General features: G+C 39.4%; 1 protein-coding gene across 1 annotated transcript in view; it reads left to right on the forward strand.

Moving 5' to 3' along the window:
- Positions 1–6,437: 6,437 nt before the first annotated feature.
- The window catches only part of ABCC9 (ATP binding cassette subfamily C member 9), a 73,968-nt gene continuing 56,250 nt past the window's right edge, over positions 6,438–24,155 (forward strand). Inside the window, exons 1-8 of the mRNA XM_075160749.1 lie at positions 6,438–6,559; positions 7,898–7,980; positions 13,253–13,326; positions 14,864–15,029; positions 17,971–18,112; positions 18,481–18,602; positions 19,656–19,822; positions 20,512–20,754. Coding sequence (XP_075016850.1) covers positions 14,885–15,029; positions 17,971–18,112; positions 18,481–18,602; positions 19,656–19,822; positions 20,512–20,754 — 819 coding nt within the window. The 5' untranslated portion in view covers positions 6,438–6,559; positions 7,898–7,980; positions 13,253–13,326; positions 14,864–14,884. The remainder of the gene's footprint in view (positions 6,560–7,897; positions 7,981–13,252; positions 13,327–14,863; positions 15,030–17,970; positions 18,113–18,480; positions 18,603–19,655; positions 19,823–20,511; positions 20,755–24,155) is intronic.

Here is a 24,155-nt window from a genome sequence, read left to right on the forward strand (position 1 = left end):
TTACAGCAAATGTGATGTAAATCTCCCTGAAGTCATATTAATAAATCTTACATTGTCTGCCAAGAGTCTGCCTTGAAACATTATACACTTCAGCGTGGTGTTTTTCTACTACTGTTTTACAGGAACTGCTATTTCACCCCAAAGACTGTTTTATTTTCTATCGTTTTGTACCATATGCTATTATCTTGTTGCTGTCTTGGAACTGGACCAAGTTGTGTTGTAACAATCTATCCCACTTTTTTCTTTGCTTATATGAACCCTTTGACCATGCTATCAGACTGCTGTCACAGGCTCAGGATGAAGTATTACAGAAGTACCTTAGATATATCCTACCGAGGAGCTTCAGAAGGTGTTTTGGGAGAGCCTGGGGGGGCACCATTCCTTGTAACATGATGATTCTGCTGTGTGCTGATTGATGGATAATTTAGGACGTTCTTATTTGTTTTCATTAATGGGCTTTTGTGTCTTCTGCCAAGACATTGCCTTCCACTGCTGTGCCATTGACATGTCCTACTGTAAAGAAGTAGAGTAATTTTAAATTAATCTTAATCCTTTTGACTAACTTCTATTCCAGATTTTAATCCATGTAAGCATAGGGTTTAATAAAGTTCTGTGTGCTGTAAGATGGACTTTAGACTTACCTTACCATTTCCTGATTTCCAGCAAGGGTCACAGATGACATCAGCAAGAAGAGAATAAGAAAAGATCAGAGATCCAGGACATTTAGTACCCACTAAATGCAGGGGTAAGTAATAACGCAAAGAGCAGGGCAGTGCATATTAAAGCCTCAATTACTGCAGCAGTTAAATTACCCACATGATGTATATTATTAACTGAAATACAACATAAAGCGTGACCACAATGCTTTTAGATATATTTGGGGTTTGCCTTTTTTATGAAAGTGAATTTTGATAGAAGGTCTTTTTTGTTCCTAGCAACCTGAACACAGACTTTGTTAAAAAGATGAAAGACCCTTTACGGTTGAATGTTTTTTTGAAAAGCAAGGCAACTGTACTACATATCTTGCCTGCAAAAGAAGATATGGATCTTCTCAAGGATTGAATGCATCCTCTTATGGTAGTGGCTTTTTGAAGAAAGTATTCTATATAGTGCAAATAAATAAATAAAAAAAGCTGTACTTTGTATACAGCGGATGTCAGATTTCAGGGTTAGTACAGGCAAATCAATTTCATCTTTTCCTATAAAAGAAATTTCTTACAGTTTTGATGATTCATCTTTCCTTACACTATACATTTATCCCAGCATAGAACAGAGCAGTGCTCAAGTACAACAACTTCTGGAATTACAGTCAGAGACGGTAAAGGATGTGGGAGAAGGATTGTGTGGGTTCTACCAGGTCTAGTAAAAATGGTGGGGATGACTTCTACAAGATACTTGTCATGATTATTACCCTTTTATCATATTCTCTTGCTGTACACAATAATGTAAAGTAGATACATGCAAAAATATCTCGGGCTGAAAATTTATTTCGATACCTCAAAGAAAAGGAAAAGAAGATGATACAGGGTAAAATTTTCAAAAATGCTCCAGTGATTTAGGTTCATTTCCAAATGTAGCATAGTATGCATAGCAGCAGGAGTCCAGTTCCCTAATTCTACCTGTGTGAGAATTACTTAAGCCTATAACAATCATATAGACTCTCTCCTTCTCCATGGGGTGAGATAGTCATATCCAGAGGGGAATGAGTTCCCACTATCTTACATACCTGTTTTACAATGAAAAGAATTATCACCTGAAAATGATACCATCTACAAATGCCGTATAGGGAGTCTAGGCAACAGGCAGAGACATAAACAATCAAATATCTGCCATCTAATCCTAGGTGAGGCGTGTTCTGTGTTTAGTATCTAACTCCCCTTTCAGGCATTCACACTGAAATTAGACACCTAAAGATCTTTTTGTTTCTGACTACTGTGTACCTAAAAGCCAAAATTTGTAAATGGGACTAAACAATGTAGGTGCCTTTTTGGATTCAATGGGAGAAAATGAACCCATTCCTAGTTTAGTCCTGTCTTGTTTGCAGAGAGGATAAAATCCAACCAGTAGGTTTGCTGGTTTAGAAATAAGTGAAGATTTTCTGGGCAACACACAAGAATAGTCCGAATTGTCCAAAGTCAGCCTAGAGAACACAAATTCAATACAGCACAGGAAAAAAACAAAAAGACAACCCTTTCTTCCAGCTCCACACACACAGACACACATGCAAAATCCACAATGTCATTGTCATTTATAATAGAAGTGGGTCTAAAGGTTTGGTAGAATTTAAATTATAGTACAAAAATTCTGCTTTATGATATTTAGGATGAAACTCCTCTACGCTTAGAGGACATGGAAATCTTGTTCTTCACAGCCTTGAAAAGCCCTGCAATATTAAAAGAACAGCTCTCAGGTTTTGTGGGGTTTTTGAGGCAAAAAAAGAGTGTAATACAAACCATATGTTTTGTTGCCAATGTGACTGATTTAAAAAAAAAAAAACCTTTATCAAACAGAACAAATAAAACCGGAGATCTGAAAAGTTATATTGTGTGCAGCATCTGAGCTGCAACTTTGCGCACAGATTCAGCCAAGATTAAGAGCTACCAAGACAAATCATAGCATTGCCTTCGGTGCCTCTGACCCCACCATTGCGCCACTTATGCGCAGTTGTCCATCAAAGATCAGAAGGTTTGTAAATCCCTGTTCAAGTCCTGAGGCTTTATACACCTTTTATAGTGATGAACTCTGAGGTCTGGGGTTTTATTGTAGTTCTCCACATAGAGTTCTTCTCTACTTAGGTTGCTCTGTTGAACTTTTGCTGTATATATTTTCCACAACAGTTTTCCCCATAGAAACCAGAAATAATAACTTCAAAAAAAGCGGTGGAAAATATTTCAAATAATACTAAGCTTCTACTGCTTCCCCCCCTCCAAGCTTAATCACAATAAATATTTAAAAGGGACAGAGAAGTTATTCAAAGACCAGGCTGCATTTTCCATTACATTAAAAAAATTAAAATAGAAAATTGAGTCTTTGCTACTTCATTAACATTTTCTTGGTAGATCCATTTTTTTAGATAAAATGAGCAATGTGTAATTAAAACAAATACAGCAAACCTTTCTTTTTTTAAATAGGGTTGTAAGCATAAATAAAATTCATCTTGAAACTGTGTCAATCTGATCTTTTTATATGATGTTTATACGAGTTCTGACACAGCACTATGGGAATTCTGTCTGTGACAAATTTAGAAGTAAAATAAAGACTTGATAGACTATAACATATAATTACTCCGAACATTTGATATATATTGCTATATTAGCATAAAGCCCTGGTATAAATGATATATGTAGGTTTAAAATAAGTCAAGGAATTTATCCCCACCTGCTCAGCAAAATATCTGTGAGAGGTTTTCTCCAAAACAGCTACTTTAGTGTCAACAGTTCAAACAAAATAACCTGCACGCATGGGTGATTTCAGCTCTTCACCTAAGAAATGGGAGAGACGAGGAGCCTGCATGCAGCTACCTGAGTTTGACTAATGAGTGGTAGCTCGTTATGGTCCAGTGACTTGATTGCTAGTGTTGGTGTGCCATAAAGTACACGTAGAAAGAGACCAATGGACTGGTCCGCAATATGGAAAATGGCAGAGCGAGCTGTTGTCAGCTGAAACCAGACTAGTTTGTTATGTGAGCACTGCCCAGAGTACAGATACCCTTTCTTTCCCCTTTAGTGAGGTAAATAAACCAAGACAATTCAAGTGGCGAGTGCTCAGCAGGGAGCTATGTCAAATTAATCCATACCCGCAGCGGCTGTCGGGTCATTTTCCTCACACTGGTGAGTCCTAATTTATTAAAACCTTTTTCCACTCCCGCCATTCCTCCACCTTTTAGGTTCCTTTGGGTTTAGCCGGTCAAGCTGATGGAAGCCTCCAACAGCGTGGAAATCATTGCCAGCTGGGCCGTGGACTTCGCCTGCCTCGGAGCAAGGAGCCAGAACTCAGCGGTTTCGGTAAGATCCGCTCAGAATTTTTTGTGTTACCCCCCCCCAAAGCCATCAGGTGAGGCAGCCTCACCATCAGGTGACCCATCCGCCACGGGCACGCCCGCCCGCTCCCCATCCCCGGGGGCAGGCGAGGGGCGGCGGGCGGACCGGGGGTCCGGGGCGGCGGGCGGACCAGGGGTCCCGGGCCGCGGGGCCACCTGCCCGCGGAGGCAGCCCCTCCGCCGCCGCCGCCGTGCGGTGAGGACCCCGCGGGGGAGCGGCGGGGGCCGGGGCGGGCGGCGGGAGGGGGGAGCGGGGCGGCGTGTCCCTCTCCGCGCCCCGCTGCCGGGGGCCGGGTCGCCGGGCCGGCCGCCGAGCATCGCCGCCGAGCAGCTGCTGCCTCCGGCCCGGGGCCGCCGCCCCGTTGCCGGCGGTGCCGGTTTGGTACCGCACGGCTGGCACCTCGGCGCACACCCGGAGTAGCTCCGGCTTCGGGAGGTGTCGGTGACAGAGCGCTCGTCTTCTGGAGGCTGACGTGGGAAATTTGGTGAAATATTGTACTAGAGAATCGGCCTGTGTTTTTTTTCCGTTCATGTACAGGTCCAAACATACTCTGAAACATTTTGAATTCCCGTTATTGCCTTTTTTTTTTTCTTCCCCCCCTCCCCTCCCCCGGCAAATCGAACAGCCCAGATACAAAAAATCATTTGAGATCAGAGCAGAATGTGTTCTGACATTTAAGAGCTTTTCGTTTTTCTTAATCCTTTCAAAAATGCATTTCAAAACATTTTAGCTTGTTATGTAGAGGAATGAAAGCACAGCAAAATGAAACCTGCTGGTTCCTTCCACATTCATTTTACCTTCTTTTTTTCCTTCTTGTTTAAACAATTTGGTAGAAATGACTTAGCTGAATGACAATGAACCAAATTTTCATGTGTTGGTAAAGAAAATTGTGACCATAAATGCTACTCACTTCTGTCTGAAATTATATGTGTTTTCAGAAATATCACATGCTATTTTAGATGATGATTAGATGGGTTAAAGATTTTAATTTTTATCTTCTTTAATGAAACAGATATATAGCAGAACTCAGAAGCTTTCAATCCACAATCTTTTTTCTAAAGCATTGAACTTTAATACATGAAAGGAAGGGAAAAAAGCAAAAAAAAAATGTAAATGCAAGTAAAAGATTTCAAGTGCCGTAGAGGACTGTTGAGGACTGTCTCAGTTGCTCAGTGTAATGCTGTGTTGATGTTTCAAGTCAATGGGAGATAGCAAAAGGTGCTAATTTTCTCTAGATCTGAGGTTTCCGCTTTCTTATCCCTACAATCATAAGGTGAGAAACATCAGAGAAAAAGAAGCAAGCTGGGTTTGCCAAGATTTTGATGAATCCTGTCAGTGTTTGGCCTCATCCATCCAACTACATTCTCAGCTCAGAGCTCACTGTAATCCTTTTCATGGCAAGAAAACATCTTTGACCGCAATCCATTGGAAACCATTTGCTCTCCAGTGATCTAGATGCAACCCCTGGCTTCTGCAAGGACAAAGGAAATTCTGTCCCAAGGGCCTCCAGCTCTGGTACCTAATGACTGAACAGCTGTGCTCAAAACCATCCTGCGCTACCACGTGTCCTGTGATGCACCACCAGATCCCGGGTCTTTGCTATTTGTGGCCTCGAGTTGTAGGGCTCAAGTGAAACTATCATGATGGAAAATCTGAACCTTCGTATATCTTGGTTCAATAGCGCTGAAAGAAAATGAGCAAACAAACCAACCGACTGCATGTAATCTCTCTCGGGACTTCTTTCTCTCTAAATAAGCATGTACAATGTATTTTGCAGCCAAAAAATATTAGCCTTTGTTAATAAGGGCTAATGTATTGAAAAGGATATTCCTGGTATGAGCATCAGATTCATTTTGAATTTTATTTCAAGTTTTAAAAAATCTGTGTCAACAGAAACAGATTTGTGTGATCAAGAAGTGGGATTTTAAGCAGAAGAGTCTGGAGGGATCTAGGGTAAAGTAAAATATCTGAGTAGACTCCTCTTTTCTATTCTGCTCAAGATGATGGAAGACGTGCAAAATTATGTTGTCAAATTCAAATTATCCAAGATTAATTCAAAAGAATTCAAAAGCTGAAGCTCCCCAAACCTGCCAAAAGTTAGACTACCTTGTCTAAATCCATTACTTCAGAATAACCATCTGCTAATAGTCCGTGCGCTGTAACACAGCCTCTTGGAATCTTACTACTCCAGTGAGGGAAAAATGAAAATAAAAGCAAGCAGAAGAAATCCCAGGGGACTGTAGCTTCAGGAGGCGAAAAATTGGTGCTTTTTGCTTGCCTGTCTCTTCCCAGTTTCCTGCCCCCTTCAGTGTATGAGAAAGACAAGAAGAGTCTGTGCACTTTGGAAACTCGATAGGAGGCAGCAGCTGATCTTCCCATCACCAGCCTAAAAATAATCCACTCCAGGGCTTGGAGCGGCTTCACTAAGTGGAGGAAAATCCTGCCATCGGGATGGTATTGATCACATAGCACAACCGAGTGACAATTTGGGTTGGTATTTTGTTTTTGTGTTTACAAAGGTAAGCTACAGAGTTTGATCTAACATTCAGCAACCAAACGGGGCATGCGATGACCCTCCCCCATTATCTCCCACTAACCACCTCCTCCTCCTTCCCTTTATATCTGTGGGACAGGGCTGCTCCTTGTTCTTTCCTGGAATTACAACTCCAATCTCTTTTTCCTTTTCCTTTTCCATTCGCAGGCATTCTCAGCCTTTACCGTCCCCTCCTGCTGATGTTTTCTTTGCTGCTGTTCGCAGGGTTACGTTTCTTTTTTTAAACTGTCCTGTCTTGGCATGTGAAGTCGAAGGTTTTACAGCAGGCAGTGTAGCACGCTGATGGTTGAAATCGCATTGTGTTAAGAAGCTTACCAAAAAAGAAAAAAGCAATGTATTAGATGTGTGAGACCTCTGCAGATGTTTGTGTGAAATGCTTTTCAGTGCCGATAGCCTGTTTAGCACTACTGCTGTTGTGATTTTCTCTGTTTGGAGCCTGATCCAAAAACCTGCTGAAGTCAATGAGATTCTCTGCATTGACTTCAATAACGTTTGGATCAGGCTGCTGCTATATGGCAGTTAGCGGTGCGAATGCTGACAAGTGTCAGAGGTAATTCATCACCTTAGGGCCCAAGGTAACTGGGACAGTGCGTAGCGAGGAAGTGGGGTCTGTCTAGAATAGGTAGTCACAGCTTAAATAGGAATAAAAAGGAAAATGATATTTTGTACGGGATCATTTTTGAGAAAATAGATTTTAAAGGGACAGCACTTTTTGCCATTACCTCAGGAGAACTCTTTGCAAATAATGCATAGACTATAAATCACATAGACTGTGTTAGGTCCAGTGCTTTTAGGAAGGTAAGAAGAACAAACTGGTAGGTTTATACCTAGAAAGGAAAAAGATTCAGAGCACTAAACTAAAATCTGTGGCAAAACTCGGGAGTTAGGCCTTCCATTGTGCTTCTCCAAACCTATAAATCCATAATTCGTCCTTTGTTGAAATTTTCTCTGTGAAATTCAAGAAGGAAAGACAAATTCTTGCTTTTGTAATGACTTAATTATTCAGAAGATCAGAACTAACTACTTTTGTAAAACTCTGAGTACTTTCTCCATCCTGCATCTGTATGCATACACATATCTATATATATGTGTATATATATACATGTATATATACATATATGGGCATATAATGCACATTATATGTGAGATAAAAAAAAAAAATCTGAACTGAGACCCAAGTATGCTCTGTAAGCTGATATATTTTAATTAGGAAGTGCAGGTATTAATTTTTTTTTTTTAAATATAGGCAACAGAACTACTGAAATAAACATTTTTCAAAATATTCTTATTTCCCCCAAACAAGGTCCACCTGAGGAGTGTATTTATACTCTTTTCTTTATAATCATAAGTATCTTGCAGAGCATGCCGAACAGAGTGATAATCCAGGTAAGATTAAACTCTTGAATATGAAGACTTTTAAGTTCACTTTAAAAGACCCTAAGGTAATTAAAATGCCTTTAACTAGAATTCTTACAGTTTTGCACTCAGTGAGGATGTTCTCGTAATTTTTATGGAAATTTAAATTATCTACCATTTTCCCATTGTTGTCTTTGCAATTGCTTATGGAAAATGTATCTCAGGAACTGGCTTAGTGCCCTGAGAATCCCCATTTATGCTTGTAAAAATGAGATTTGTAAAAGTGTTTAGGTTCAATGCTACATCATATTCATATTTACAACTTTGTCTTTTTTTCTTTCTTCCCAAAACCTTTTTTTTCTTCACAGTGAATATTTATTCCTGAATTTCTTTTGTACTGGTTTCTGTTTATTATATTATGACTATGTCTGTACACCTTAGCCCAAAACCAGAAAGTCCCAACTTGCCAGTAATGGGGATTTTAGCATGAAAATTTAAATGCTTAAAGGACGTAAGTTTTTTTAGCTCTTTCATTGCAGGGTGAACTGCTGTTCAGATAGTTCACATCCTCGTTAAAGTAAACCAACAGGGAATCAGATTCCCAAATGATGTAAAGGAGAGCTGAAACTTGCCTTCCACTGGCACCATCATGGGCCCATGCTCCTGATTGTTCCTTCCATTCCCCTCCTCTGTGAAGTTTTGCTCGTGGCTTTAGGTTGTAGCTGACTGCTCAGCAAAGGCCAATTCCAAAGGGAGAAAGAAAAACCACCTCTGAAAATTCCTGACCAGTTCTAGAGTTTGTAAAGACTGAGGTTAAAGTGAGCAATTTGTCAATAACTTTGAAGAACGAAGGCCTTCCAGCCTACAAGTGTTAAAACAAAAAATTACCTGGTACTGGGCACCCCTGTTGGGGTGCTGAATGTAGCTGGTACCCTCAGATATCACGTGCTTGTTATCGGATGATCTTTATCACATCCCTGCATTTCCCCTGACTGAAATGCTAAGTTAAAGGTAGTATGCTTGGCAACATTATTATGAAGTATAACATTCCTGCTATAATTAATAGTGAAACAAATATATTGTGATGCACTCACTTTGGTGTAATCACCCCAACATAATTTGGTGGACTACTATATTCAACAGAAAGGGAAATTATCTCTGGGAAAGCCATTTTTTGTAAGAACTATGAATAATATTGTCTTCTTAAAAGAGTATCTGAGGATCTGAAAAGCTGCTACTACCTGATGAGAAATAGTGGTCAGTAACTTCAGATGACCAACAAATTTCAAAACAACTTGCTACCCCTTCATCTGTTCTCTCCTGAATATTCATGTTTGGGTTATGCATTTTACTGTTTTAATGTGGCAGTCGGACTGCTCCCGTTTTTTGCAGACATTGCTGTTCACTAGACAAAGCCATCTGCCTGTAAAGAAGCTTTCAGCTCCAAAGATTCCAACTTGAACGTGAGCTTAGAGAAAAGGTCTTGGCAAGCCATATGAGAAGAAGAGGCCTTTGCTTTCCAGTGACTATCCCTTCCTTTGGGACCCATAGATAAAGATTTGCTAAGAAACTAGTGGACATTTCTCTGCTGTTACGCCATATGGCTCATGGGTCCTTGGAATAGTCCTGCATGAGCTAACTTTGGAATTGAAGTATGGCAACTGCAACAACTCAGCACTGATGTCAAGCTTGCTGTGAGCAGGGCTTCTTATCTTGGGACCAGCACCATGGTGATTAAGACCATTAATTCTGAGATTGAATTTGTGTGGCTCTCTACTAGACTGTGTAGCCTGCAGTGAAGCAGGCAGCTGCCTACAGTGAAGCAGACTGCTGAGGATGATAAAACCATCAGGCTTTGCTTCTTAATTCACCTATGTACAGTTCCAGGAAGCCCAGCTTCGTGCTGCTGCTGGGGTGCTCTTACAAGGAAGGGGTCTTGGCAGGGGTAGGAGGGCAACTGCTGCTATGGAATGTGATAACCTCTCTGAGTTGCAGCAATAACTGCTTTTATCTCTTCCATCCCTTGACAACAGAAGTCTCTTTAAATTTCTCCTCGTGTGGCTCTGCAGCGCAGTTTTTCCCTTTGATCTCTCCCTGCATACTTACTGTTGCCTAAAAAGTCTGTCTCCTCATCTTTGGTAGGAGAAAATCACCTTTGGCTACACTGTGGGAAACCTTGAGTCAGCTCTGTATTCCGAGTTGCTCAGGGCTAATTCAAAGATCTTCAGCATGGTTATTCGTTACAGGGTTAGACTGTTGTTCGGTGTGGTCAGCATTCTGTCTTTGGCAATGATCAACAACTGGTGTTCAGGAAAAATATAAAAAGTCTTCAGTGTATTTAATTACGTACTTGCACAATGCTCAGCATTGAGTGAAACAAACAGCACTTCCTCATGTAGGCAAGATACCTCTAGTCACCTCTCTACAGATCTAGTTCTGACTGAAGCCCAGCATTGGCTTACTAGAAGAGTTTAAGCCAGTGGAAGAATAGTTTAATTATTGTTAAGGGAACCAGATTTGGTCAGTGATCAGTCATAAAAGTGTTCCATCTTCTTTTCTAAATGCAGCTGCAGTTTTTGATGAGTTACAACAGTGAGCACAACTGCAATTCTTTATGTTTTTTCTAAATTTGTTCTTCCATTTCACGTTTTCATTTCATGAAATGAAATCTTACGGTTTTACAGAAGAGAAGGGAATAGTGCCTTTTCACTCTGCCTTTCATTGGTTATCTGCAGTCAAGATCTTCCTGTCTTCATTTCCAGGCTCAGCTTTTTGAGTGAAAATTTTCAAAACTGGGACTCATTAAAAGTCACTATAGCTGAGGCCTTTTAAAACTCTTTAAAATTTTTAGAATTATTAATGATCTCTTTAGCCTTAACTCCCAATACTGAAATACTGTTTGAAAATGCAACTTAGACTCTTAAACTAGTCTGATGCTTTTGAACATGCTACTTGCACTGTTTGCAGCCCTAAGAATGTGTTCATCTGTAGCTACACTGAACTTTGCAAGCATGGGATCTGAGTGCGGGCACGAGAAATTTTGCCATTATATTATCAAATTTTCCTTTGAGGAAGACTGAAGGTTACACTGTTTCCTTGGATGAGCAGTTGCATCTGGAAACCTGTCATGGTCCAACTCCTGTTAACTTTGGTGGAGCTGTGCAAGAATTGTAGTGAAATGCCCCATACTGTCTAGAGAAGTCAAGGACTTGTTCTTCTTAGCCCTTAGCCCTTAAGGGCTTTTCTTTCTGTCCTTCTTTGGAAATGAACACAGGTTGTTAAACTTTGAGGCCAATGAAAATGAGCTTCTGGAGGCATGCCCTGATGCAGCAGAAAGTAATGGCTACTTTCAGCTTTGAACCAAATGGGAGTTTCACTCGCATTGACTGTAAATGCAAAGCATCCTCCCTTACCTGTCAGTAAAATTTCATCCAATGTATTTTCGCTATCTGTGAAACTTGAGCAAAGAAGTAGAAACTACATGACATGCTTTATGCATGGGGTGATGAGCCTGTGCATCAGTGCATCTCCAGAGCCTGCTGCGTATGTAAGTTTTCCAAAAACAGAGCAAGTGGTTTGAGACACATGGGCAAAAGCGTGGAAGGTACATCGGATCTGCCTTCTGCACTAGAAATGGATGGGAAGGGAATGATGGAGTCATTTCTTGCTCCCTGTGAGGCACACTGGAGATAAAATTATTTCTTAGAGCTCTAATGTAGTGCAGTGTATTTTCATACGCCACTCTTGAAGATACAGAGAACTACTAGCAGCCCGTCTGTGTAAACACCAGAAAGCGTCTGTGAAAGTTGGCATACATCAACAGATGCAGAACATGAGTCCTCCACTTCCAGTTGTAGTTAATTTCTAGCACAGTGGTGATGGACAAATGGATGGAAGAAAGGAAGGAAGGGAGGATCACTGGACTATTAATGCTTCTACAGTTCTTATCTCTTCTATTCCCTATCAGTGCCATACTGTACTAGATGTGTGTCCTGAAGTGGGTGCTGCTAAAAAGGGAAGTTGTACCTGGTGAGCGTTTTATGAGGGCAATGCATTGGGTCAACACAGCGTCATGACACTGATCAGCATGTTTTGATAGATTTTAAGCCTGTGGAGGTTTAATGAACATGGTCACTGGATGTGCTGATCAATGATGAAGTGTTTTCTGATTTAAAAACTTGGGAATTTATTGTCAATTACCCTATCTCATTTCATTGGCAATGCAATCTTTTTGATTTTCTGGGTTTTTTTTTACAAACTAACCAACCTAAGCTCTTTGATTTTCTCTCTCATTTTAAGAGAAGACAATAAAATCCTATCTCTTTTTTGAAATGAACCTGTAACAAAAGTATTGTGAATAGACTGCTTATACCTACTCTTGAAAATTATCATCAGCATGATGGGCACTGTCTCTATACATCAGTATTAACAATAGGACCAGATTCTTTCCTCAGCCCTGCCAATGTGCAAAGGACAGTTGGTTTTAAGAGTGTGTTATTGGACATACTCCATCACAAAATGAGGGACATCACAGCTTCTTGTGAAGATGCAGATGTGACTCTTGAAAGATGCATCTTTCTTGAGAGCTTTTAGGGACTGTTGTTTGAGGTGTTATGTGAAACCTCTACAATCTGATGGTAGGTCCTAGCTAGTGGATGGCACTCTCCATGCAGTTAACAGTCCCTTCTTCCACAGGAACATCTACTGCCTATATTCTATTTGCCTTCCAGAAAAATAACAACAGCTCCCTTAGCTTGTCTTGGACATGGTTTTAATCCTTTCTCCCAGTTTTATTTTTGACTAGAAGCCAAAAGCTACACTGGAAGTCAATGATTCAGTGCTCATTTGAACCCAGGATCCTCCTGCCTTTCGGTACCAATCCAACCACTAAACCACAGTAGCATCTTACACTGTCTCAGAAAAGAGTCCTCTTTGTGGGAAAGGGAGGAAAATTCCCAGCAGAACTCCCTTGGACTTCTGACCTTCGATAAAAATGAGGAAACAACACTTCTGATTTTCAAGAGATTATCATTACCATTATGTTTCTCTTAAAGGAGACATGTCAAGCTTTTACAGATTAAAAACAAGCAATCTTTGTGTAGTTTTTTGAAAAGTTCTATATTTGTTTTGCTAATAACTCCTCAATGTATTCAGACAGAATTCATATTAGCATACTATTTCTTTTGTGTCATTAGTCATATGCAATTATTAATATATTTTTATATAAAAATAAAATGATAGAATGATAGTGGTCATATCACTCTATTCATTATATATTCATTATATATTCCCCATTATATAGGGAATGGGCCAAACTCTCCATCAATTTGTGTTCTACTGAAGATTGAGTGGTTGCCCGTCAGCTTTTGCACCACAGTAAGTACATGCATGCATTTTTGCAGGATGTGGTCTACCATATGACTCTGAGTTATGCTTAACTTCTGGCAAATCTCAGACCATAAAGTGCTGATATGTTTCGAAAAGGGACTGCATTTATCACATTCCTTTCAATGAAACTCCTTTACAAATTTCACTGATGTATTTCAATATGGATTATGCTTTTCAGATCCAGCAAAAAGTTAGTTAAAAGCAAAAAGGGGGTTTAGCAGAGGTTCAAAGTGCCTTTTTGAACTCTGTATTCTTTCGAAGTTCTATAGGTTTCTGTTCTCTTTAAGGGAGTACTCGAGTATTTTATGCTTACCTTGTTTAAACAACTAGGCTCATAAAACCAATCTGAACTATTTGAGGAAAGAAGGAAAGCATTTTTCTCTGCATTCAAGTAACTTTTTTTAAACTATGTTCATGCATTTTTGCATGTCTATATTGTTCTGATTCTGCAAAACTCATTAATGCCAATGTTGTTGCAGAAAGATGCATTCACCGAAGTATACATATGTTTTGCTGAATTAAAGATATTCTTTCCATTTTAGTATGTAAAATTTGGAAAAAAAGATGCGAGCAAATGAGTTTACACAACCTATTCTACAGCACTATGTTGCTGTGTATAAGTCTCGGGCAAAGAAACCAGCAAGAAAACATTTTGGTTGCAATCTTGTTTCATCTTCTTATAAAGAAGAATGAATAAATAAATGATGCACAGGTTGATAAAAGCCAGAAGCTGGTCATAACTCTGGGTCATACTATGGCCCATACTCTGCAAGCACGAACACATGAGCTTATCTTGGTGTACAAAGATAATCTCATAAGAAATCATGGAAGTCAGAGAACTGCTTAGATGAGGCTAAGCACGTGCATAAGGATTTGCAGGATCAAGCATAAATGCTGATTTACTGCCTATGCAATCTTCAATACAACTTACTTTGATTAAGAGTTTGGCAATTATCTGTAATGACTAGTGTATGTGACCGTTGTTGTTCTATGGGATAATGAAGAAATACAAAATATCAGTGAATGCAAAGCTGCCAAATCACAAATATCAAAGGTTCAGAGCTTGCACTGAAAATGTAGTGCAACAAATTGTATGAACAGAGATGTTGCACAGAGAATGTTGGCTCATCAAAGAAGCAGTAATACACAGGAGTCGGCTTATGTGCATCTGAGTTTTCTTATGAGAAATGGAAATTTTTTTTTTCAGAACTTTCTTGTTCTTTCTCTATATTCTTATAGAGCATTTGCAGCATAACATTTGTGCATATAATGAAAGCTAGAAGACATAGCATAGTGTATTTAAAACATAGTACTTACAATAAATAGTACATTTAATATAAACACAGCCTTCATTCTAATGTGCTTATACTTGATGGAGCCCAAAAGAATTTTCAAAATACAACTGAATTATTCTCTATGGATTGTTCAGTGTGCTCCTTCTGTATCTCTTTATTTTATTTATTTTGTGTTTAGCTAAAGAGAATGCTAGCAGTCTTGGTAGTCCACTATTCTCTCTCTTTTGCAGTAGTCAGACCTTCTGGAAGCGATGAGGCTCGCGTTTTGTGGTAACGACAATGCTTCAGCCTATAACATCAGTGCTGGTGTCCTAAGAAACGTCTGCTTTGTGGATGCCCTCAACTTGGTTCCCCATGTCTTCTTGCTATTTATCACCTTCCCAATTTTGTTCATTGGTGAGTTATTCAATGGAGCTGTGCAATTCTACAAACACTTGAGCTTGTATTTATACTCAGTCATGTTTATGTGCTTGGAGGCCTGTGGTGCAACCCGTTGGATGCTTTCTATTTATTTATTTTAAAAAAGAAGAGACGGAATGGCTTGAGCCAGAGGACGTGAAGCCAAGCCCCTTGAAATGTTGGGAATTTTAGATATAAATCTGAACTAAGCAGCATGAAAAGATGGATGAAAACCAGAGAAATCAGATCCAAATGCTTTGAAACTTCTCTCTGGAGAAGTTTTCTTCAGATTTGAAATTGGCAACTTGCAACCTTTTCTATTATTAGATATTAGAAAACTTAGGACAGTGGGTTTGAATTCCCTTCAAGTTATGTGAATTTCAGAGAATATCCAAAATGTGCAACTTGGATCTAAGGCTAGGAGAATTGTATGAAACTTTTAAAACAGAATAATTACTTCTTTTGCCAACATTTGTAAACAGAAGTAGAGCAAAAAAGATAATCTTTTTCCACAGGAATGAAATTAAGAAGTGATAAATCTCTCGTGAAGAATTTAGGACAGTGGAGTGGCTCTAACTTACATATTCTTGTAAAAAGCGCCATCTAAACTAGTACTCTAATGATACTTTTTCTCTATAGTTGTCTCTTTATCCCAGTTATTTGCAGTGATGAAATAAATACAATTTAGTACTTTTTCAAAGCTGTCAAACAATGGCATTCTAACTGATCGTAGGAGATAAAGAGACTTGAATAACTGTCAAAAAGCAATAAGTATTAACAAAAATATTCTTCTGACAACTGCATGAGAAATGACATATCAGTTCTTCTATGTTACCTTCCTGGTGTCGCGTATATACATAGTAATACATTTCTTTCACGAGGAAGATTTGAATTTGGGACTATATACGAAGATTTAAGGACTAGAAATTTAAGGACTTCCATTATGCAAAAAGACTCTGAAGTGATTGAATAATAGGCTACAGGAACCTGTGAGCTATGACACTCAATTAAAGGCATAACAAGATCCAGTGCAAAGGCATAACAAGATCCAGTGACTGAAAACTAATTAAATAATTAAGCAAGGGAATAAGAAACAAGTTCTAACAAAAAAATAACTAAAGACTGGGAAAAAACCCGAGGGTTATGGACAACTTTACGTCAGTGTTGGCTCTTTCTTTGAGATGAGATGCAAGTCATCCTTGAATTACAGGGCTTTCTGCAGAAGTGTTTGATGGAAACTCAATGCAAGGTCTGAGGGCAGAGATAATCTTTTACAACATTCTGGGTTATGGGTCAAGTGGTAGCAGGCCACTTTAATATTTTTACAGGTATTAGCCAATTAATTTTGGAATAGTATTGCAGCCACTGAATATTCCCTCTATTTTCTAACAATGTTAGGAGAAAAACATAATAGCTTAAATTGTATGCTATATATGTGTGTAATTCTTTGTTTTCTACTTTGTACCTTGGTTATCAAGACAAATAGTTGTTGAACAGAGCATTAAAAGCCAGCTGGAGTCCACAATATGGACTGACTCCAAAACAAAAAATTGATGATGAACCATGTTTGTGCAGATGTATGGGCAAAGAGGGAATAAAAATGAAGAGAGGCTTGGGAGAGACAAAGATAGGAGCAAGGTCAAAGAAAGCCACATTAGATTAGGAAAATCTCAGGAAGCTATAGAAAATGCTTGAGATAGATATGGAGAAGAGAGAATATTTTGTTCCTGCAATACTTTACATATTAAACAAGGATGAAATGGTGAAATCCTGACAGTTTCCAAGAATGAATAAACCTGGGCTCTGGTTTAAGTGTTTCTGAGTCACCTGATGAGCCTCTAGGCACGATGAATTGCTGCATCTCTGTGTATCAAAAGCATATCCTGGATTTTAAACTCAGAAAGAAAGAGATGCAATGTTCACTGCCCTAATTAAACAACTTTGGTTTTGTTTTTGTTTTCTTTTGTTTTGTTTCTTTACTTCCCTGAAATGTGCTGTTCCTGGAATCCTCTATGGGCTTCGGGAAGTCTGTTAGGGAATTCCAGGAGCTGCCTTATAAGTAAGAGGGACATGTACAGCCATTTGGGCTGACTGACTCAGGACAGCCCTGTACCAGGGTGGGAAGGGACAGAGGACAAAGCAACGTGCAGTTCAAGTTCGCCATCACGAGAGGCGAACCTCTGATCAGTCCTCAGCTCCCCCCAGCACTGTCACATCCGTCAGGTCCTTGGTGTCCCGCTTCTTGCCAGGTTGCTGGCTTCAGAGAGGATCTTGCCTGAAAAGGATAGGTGCCATCTGAGGTGACAATATGAAAATGGGCTTCAAGATTAATTTGTTGGTTAAATCAGCTGAATCCCTGGTGCTGTGCTGTGCGCAGGGGAAGGAGGGTGAGCTGTGCCTGAGGAGCGGAGTCTGGGAAATCGCTGTGCAGCATCCCCTGAGACAGCCGCTCCCAACCAGGCCTGAGACAGAGATAATCAATTTTATTTGTTTGAAGTAAATATATCTCTTTGAAGCCTCATTGGAGGATGCAACTTTTATATCAGTTGGAAACTTTAGCCACTCTTGTCTGTGACTGGGAAAGACACGATGACGCCATTTAGGATCTGTCAGTCCCTGTTGTGAGACTCTGAGATGTTTCTTTTGGTTTTCTCATCTTTGTTCTTGGCCAGGGACCTCTTCTCTTTGATTGCAATTGCGGGAAGTCTGCTGTCATGTTGTCTAGAGGGTCAGATCTAAATTATGGGGGGCTACATGGCAACTCAAACACTCCTGGGTCATGTTATTAGTAACAACAGCCCCCATTGTCTTATAGGGGGTTTGTGTTGGTTATATACTATTAAGTGTAACCTATGGATTAGAATAGGGAGTTGATAACCAGATCACTCACTAGCTGGTTGTGTGATAACCTTCTTCTTTCATTACTATTTTTTCCCAGGCTGGGGAAGCCAAAGCTCCAAAGTCCAGATTCACCACAATACCTGGCTGCACTTCCCTGGACACAACCTGCGGTGGATCCTGACATTCACCCTCCTGTTCGTACATGTGTGTGAAATAGCAGAGGGCATAGTTTCCGATACGTAAGTGACAGTGTTTGATGGATAGCCAAGCTAATTGCATTCGTTAATGTATACTGATAATGTGTGATGGGCTGGCTAGTAAGGCGTAAGGAGTTTTTCCCCCAAAAAGGTGGGGCATCATTTCATGAACTGTCCGGATTTTCATGGGATTAAGGTGAAATGATTGTTCTTAGCACATCGTTATTCTCCTCTTGAACTATAACGGCAAGTAAATATTGACAGAAGTTAAAGCACTCACATGGAAAAAATCTTCTTGTCTCTAGGAAAGTCATATTTGTCCTCTTAAATCGATTAGCAGAACACCTAAGAATACAACAATGGTGAAAAAAGACACTAAATTCACTAATTTATACCCTATTTATTTTCAGACAAATGAAATCTCGCCATCTGCATCTCTTTCTACCAGCTATAATGGGATTTGTGGCTGCCACTGTATCCATAGTCTACTACCATAACATTGAAACATCTAACTTTCCAAAGTTACTGTTGGGTAAGTCTAAGTCTGATATTTATGTACTGTTACAAAACCCAGTAGTTTAGCCAGTCAGCTTGCTTAGATTGAAGAGGATGGTGAAATGTATGAGAATATTAAAGAGAGAGGAATAATTCTCTGCTCTTTGAGCTAGTCTTACTGTAGGAGTTACTGCATCTTTTATGCAGTACGCATTGAAAACTATTTTTAAAAATTATCACAAAAGGGAAAGGAAAATAGTATGCCTATTGTATTTCTAGCATGAGCTTTTAGGTATTTTTTAACACTGCTCATTATCTTGAGGCAAAAACTTGTCTTCATTCAAAAGGGTATTTTAAAAGACCACTTTTAATAGTTAACTGATCACAAACCATCCTGTGCAGATGACTGTTGTTTCTCAGCATCCATTGCAGTTGGTTTTGAGATTACGCAGTCTAATGACTTTTTCCAAGGGGGGCGGGGAGTAGGTTTACCTTTGAGAAACTGCTACCTGGTATTCACAATATCTGTCTCAGCCAGGAGATGGTCAGAAGAATTTGACTAGACATTGCAGGATAATGTTTCGTAGAAGTATACGGTCCAAATTACCTATAACTCAACAACCTGGACTAGCATTGATAGATACAACTCGGGATGCAGGATAGAATTAAATTACATGAACTCTTTTTCACAATGAACTTACTTGCAATGCACTCTGCTTTTTCAAAGAGGCAATATGATATTTGTCAGTTTAAGTGACTTTTACTTCGTTTCAATAACAAAGTTCCCCTTCAGATTATCTTCAATGGACTTTTCTTATTGTGTGAAGACCCACCGTTGTGGATCTCTTTGAAAGGTCGTGGCCCAGGAAAGAAAATAGTGACCTAGAAAAAGAAAGTGCAAAGCAAATCTCTCAAACCTGAGTTCCTGACTTGGGCTGACATCACACTGCAGGCTAGTGATATAGAGGATCACCATACTTGCATTGAGTTAAGCCATGGGATATTTCTGTTTAAGAGAGCTAAAACTTCTGTAGCGCTGGTATAGCTAATTTTTTTTTTTTTAAATTATGCACGTGCACCTGTTTTACAGCTCTCTTTCTTTACTGGATAATGGCCTTTGTCACCAAAACGATCAAGCTTGTCAGATACTGCCAGGACGGTGTGCCTTTTTCTCAGCTGCGTTTCTGCATCACTGGAATTATGGTCATTCTCTATGGGCTGCTGATGGCTGTGGAGATCAATGTCATTCGAGTTAGGGTATGTGGTTTCTTTATCAGGATCTGAAAAGACATCAATAATATCTCGGGGATGAAGATGGGTCTTTAGTCCCAGTAACTCTGGCTTGTGTCAAGTTTAGGCTCAAGTTCAGCTTGACCGTAAATGTCTGGTTAATTCTATAGAAATCAATGGGACCTGGCATCTCTTTAAAAAGTATGTCCTTGATGTGTCCCCTGGACTTGGTATGTATGTGTGCCTGTGTATATATATACACACAGAGAGTTCCTACATATTTGTATAGATAGATGTACATGCATATTTGTGCATGTAAGGGTATATGTGTGTGTATGTAATCTATACAGTATATGCTATGTTAATGCAGATAAACGATATATGTAGTGAATGTATAAGTTAGCATACGTTCTTACCCATGATAATTTAAAATGTAATTATATCCCAAGAATTCTTTTTTATTGTTGTTCAGATAGAGATAGGTAGTACTGGTAGGCTACAGAGCTGTGTATACATCCCATATTGCTCAATTTCTTGCCAGTTATGTTGTCAAAATGGAAATTCTCCTATTTACATGCAAATTTACATTTAAATTCAATGTATAATTACCTTTAAATGCAAATTTGACACTGTAGTTGTATTATACATAATTTTTACTAAAAATTACTGTTAATAACATAATTCCTGAGCACATGCTGTCTATTTTCTCCCTCCAGAGGTATGTATTTTTCATGAACCCTCAGAAAGTAAAGCCACCAGAGGATCTACAGGACCTGGGGGTGAGGTTTCTGCAGCCATTTGTCAATTTGCTCTCAAAGGCAACTTATTGGTGGATGAATACTCTTATTATATCTGCTCACAAGAAACCTGTGGACCTGAAGGCAATCGGAAAGCTTCCAATTGCAATGAGAGCACTGACAAACTATGTTTGTCTCAAAGAAGCGTATGAGGAACAAAAGGTAATCAAAGATGTTCATGTCACTGTTTGGCCTTAGAAACTATAATGTCACTTCGAATTTTTTGTGCTTCTATGAAACCCTAGTTTTAGGAATTTTTAACTTAGGACTGTTTGTTCCAAGGTGAAACTTGGCTTAGGAAGTTTCAATCCAATGGTTACTGTTTGGTTTTAAGTGAATTTGCAGCAGAGGAGAGTTGCCAGATTGAGAGCGACTGGAAACTAAAACCATAACAGACTGATCACTTGCTAGATTTCATTTTAAAAGTGAAAGCTTTGTTTAAATCTTAGCTACTTATGACAGCATCTTAAATTAGAAGACTTTCTGTCCATAGTTTCAGCTGGAAACACTCATCTTCACTTTTTTCTCCAGAAAGAGAAATAGCCAAAAACACATATTAAGAATAGCCAAAACACTGGTGTCCTGTCAACAGCGTTTTAGTCACCAGTCCAAAACACAGCACCGTACAGGTTGCTATGAAGAAAATTAACTCCAGTTAATCCCAGCCAGACCCAGTACAGGTTGGGCAAACTCACTGGGTAGGGAGGAGTTTCCAGAGAAACTTCTGGCTGCATTTAGGCAAAACTGTGGCATTTCATTTGTGCTTAAAGCCAGTGATTTCTGCCAAAAAAATAAATACTTTGTTTTTCAGAAAAGAGGGAGGATTCGAGAGCCTGCCTCCCTGATGTGTACATACATATCAATTCTCAAGCATAAACAGAGAGAATACAGGCATTCAGAGGCCACTTTGGAAAATGTAGCATGTAGGACAAAAGCATATAAATCCCGTTCCTGCACGCACCAGATTAACGTGTTTCGAAGCAGTGCACGGTTTAGAACTGCAATGCGAGGGGAAGCCGGGAGGAGCAGCTCTCCGCTCCCAGCAACGGATGGAGCTGCAGATTCCTTTCTGTGCCCTCTGAAATGAAAGCATAATCAGTACAATTGTTTCTATTTTAATAGATTTAGGTTGCTTCTCTTTCCTTTCGTAGTCGATGCTTACAGTACTAGAGATCAGGACACTTTTGCTTTAAGCAGAAAACTACTGAGTCATTGGAACGGAGCTTTTCACAGCAAAGGAGAAGTGCATCCCGTAGGCCAGCTCCTTAAAGAAGCATTTGGTGCCTAAATCTTACTTAAAGACACCAAAGAGTCTTAGGCACCTACATGTCCCGAGGATCTGAGCCTTTGTGCCATTCTTAATGAAAGGCATGATGACTGGGTGCAAGCATTTGTCTGTAGCTCATCTACATCTGCAGATACTGTGTGTGCCTGCACAAATATGCAGTTCAGATGCCAAAAGGCAAGTTAAGTGTGCTATTGCTCATGTGCATGAACACAAACATTCAGTGTGTAACTTCCCTCAGCGTGCGTCATGCACGTATGAGGACTTGCATAAATGTACCCATGCAGTTACATGCACCTACATTTATAAAGCTGGTTTACATCAGATTTTTTGGTTTCCGTAATTGTTTAAAGTCTTGAAATTACCACAGCGTCTAGCACATTTGTGCTAATATTTGAAAACAGGCTGTAACCCTAAAGTAAACTGATACTTCATAGATTATATAGTTAAAGTAAACCAAAGAGCTAAAAGCAATCCAAAGAGCGACGCAGTGGAACTCTCTGCAGCTCATTCCTACGGAGAAATGTGTTGGTTTGTGCACTGTTGGGCCAGAAAACAGCCACAGAATTAGGAAAATTCTTCAGGTTGAAGCATGGTCCGCAATCTGGAAGAGACGATATGTCACTGTCTCTGTTGCCAGGGTGTATTTTACACTAATCTTCTGCAGCTGGTGAGGGGAGCCCCCCAGCATCCTCTGGATTAAGTGGGGTTACCCCTATCTGTGCCTGGAGATAGCTGATCTCAGCTGTGCTCCATGGCCCTGCAGAAAGAAAGCTTCTGTTCCTTTCCAAACCCTTCTTATCATGCCGTGATGAAAGATGCTGAACATGACCATGAATATTCTGTATTGTAAAATGCCTTTGAGATAGCTCACAAGACATTGTCTTGCTATCCCTTCTGCATGCTACGAAAATTGAAACCAGCTGAAGTTCTCTACAAATAATAGCATAAGGGAAATGAGTGAGGTTAAATTTTGATGACTGTTTTCTCAAATTTACTGTTTTCCAAACCTGTGTCCAAGCATACAGGAGTGTAAACTCGAGGGTCTGAGATTAACTTTTTATGGCTATTATATTCTGCTAAAATAGCATATTGCTACTTGAGTAACCATGACGTCTGTGAACACTGGGTGGAACCTTTTCTTTTCTTTGATGTCAGTGGACAACTCCTGAAATCCATATTCAACTATTTCAACAGAATTCTTCTAGCGCCTGCCATATGAAGGTTTGCCCACTGGCACATGAGACCTAAGCTAACACTTCTCAGTGACGAATCATTCTCTGTTCTGTGTTTTTTTACGTTTTCAAATTTTTATCAAGCAGTTTTTAGCATTATGAATACATTCACTACTCAAAATTCTTTGGTTATGAGTAATTATTTCAAAGCATCAAGTAATTTAATTTTAATATCACTTCCGTGCTACATGGTATTTTATAGAATTTTAAAGCCAGTTATCAGTAACTGTATTATAATATTAAGTAATATAAACCAACACAATACAAGGCTAAATAACTGGTGATCAACATTCTAATTGGCCATTAGTCTGGTAGTGGCTACTGCAAAAGGCATTCCAACTTTTACAATAAGATACAGGTCATTTGTTACTGGTTTTGTAGATAGTTTGTTTGGCAACATAGCATAACACAGCATATCATAAGAAAACAACACAGCATATGTTCTTTCAATTAGAATATACTATAAAACTACAGGTAAAACAAGCTCTTTTGATAATTAAGCTTACTTAAATATGCTGTTTGAGTTTTTTCCTAAACAAAGTGTTGCTGAAAAACCACATTGCAATTGGCGTTCCTTATCTCGTTATTTCCTGCCATCAGTAAATATTCTAAAAGATGGACATGCTGTATTTTCTTGCTTTTCTGGACAGTCTCCTATAGAAACAGAGATACATCATCTCACAGTATTTTTATCATACCTTTCTAAGAATCCCGGAGTAAGTCTAACTGTGGATAGGAAGGTTGCTTCTGCAGAATAAGCAGTGATGCACATCATACACATAGGGTTAGACCCATGATCCTAAAGTCATATATTCTCTTTAATACACGTTCACAGTCCCTACTATATTAATGGACATTTTGGCTGAAGATAAAAAATGCTTTAATACTGTTAAGAAGATAAAGAAGTCCTTAATGATATGCAATGAAACTCTCACAGCCAGAGTTTTGGACCAATGTACTACATGTGGGTAGTACTTGTTACATAATCGCCCCCCCAAAAAACAGATCCTGTTTCTGTTGTTGCTTGGCTTTTGTTTTGTTTT

The sequence above is a fragment of the Calonectris borealis genome, chromosome 1, assembly GCF_964195595.1.
Source record: "Calonectris borealis chromosome 1, bCalBor7.hap1.2, whole genome shotgun sequence".
Taxonomy (NCBI): domain Eukaryota; kingdom Metazoa; phylum Chordata; class Aves; order Procellariiformes; family Procellariidae; genus Calonectris; species Calonectris borealis.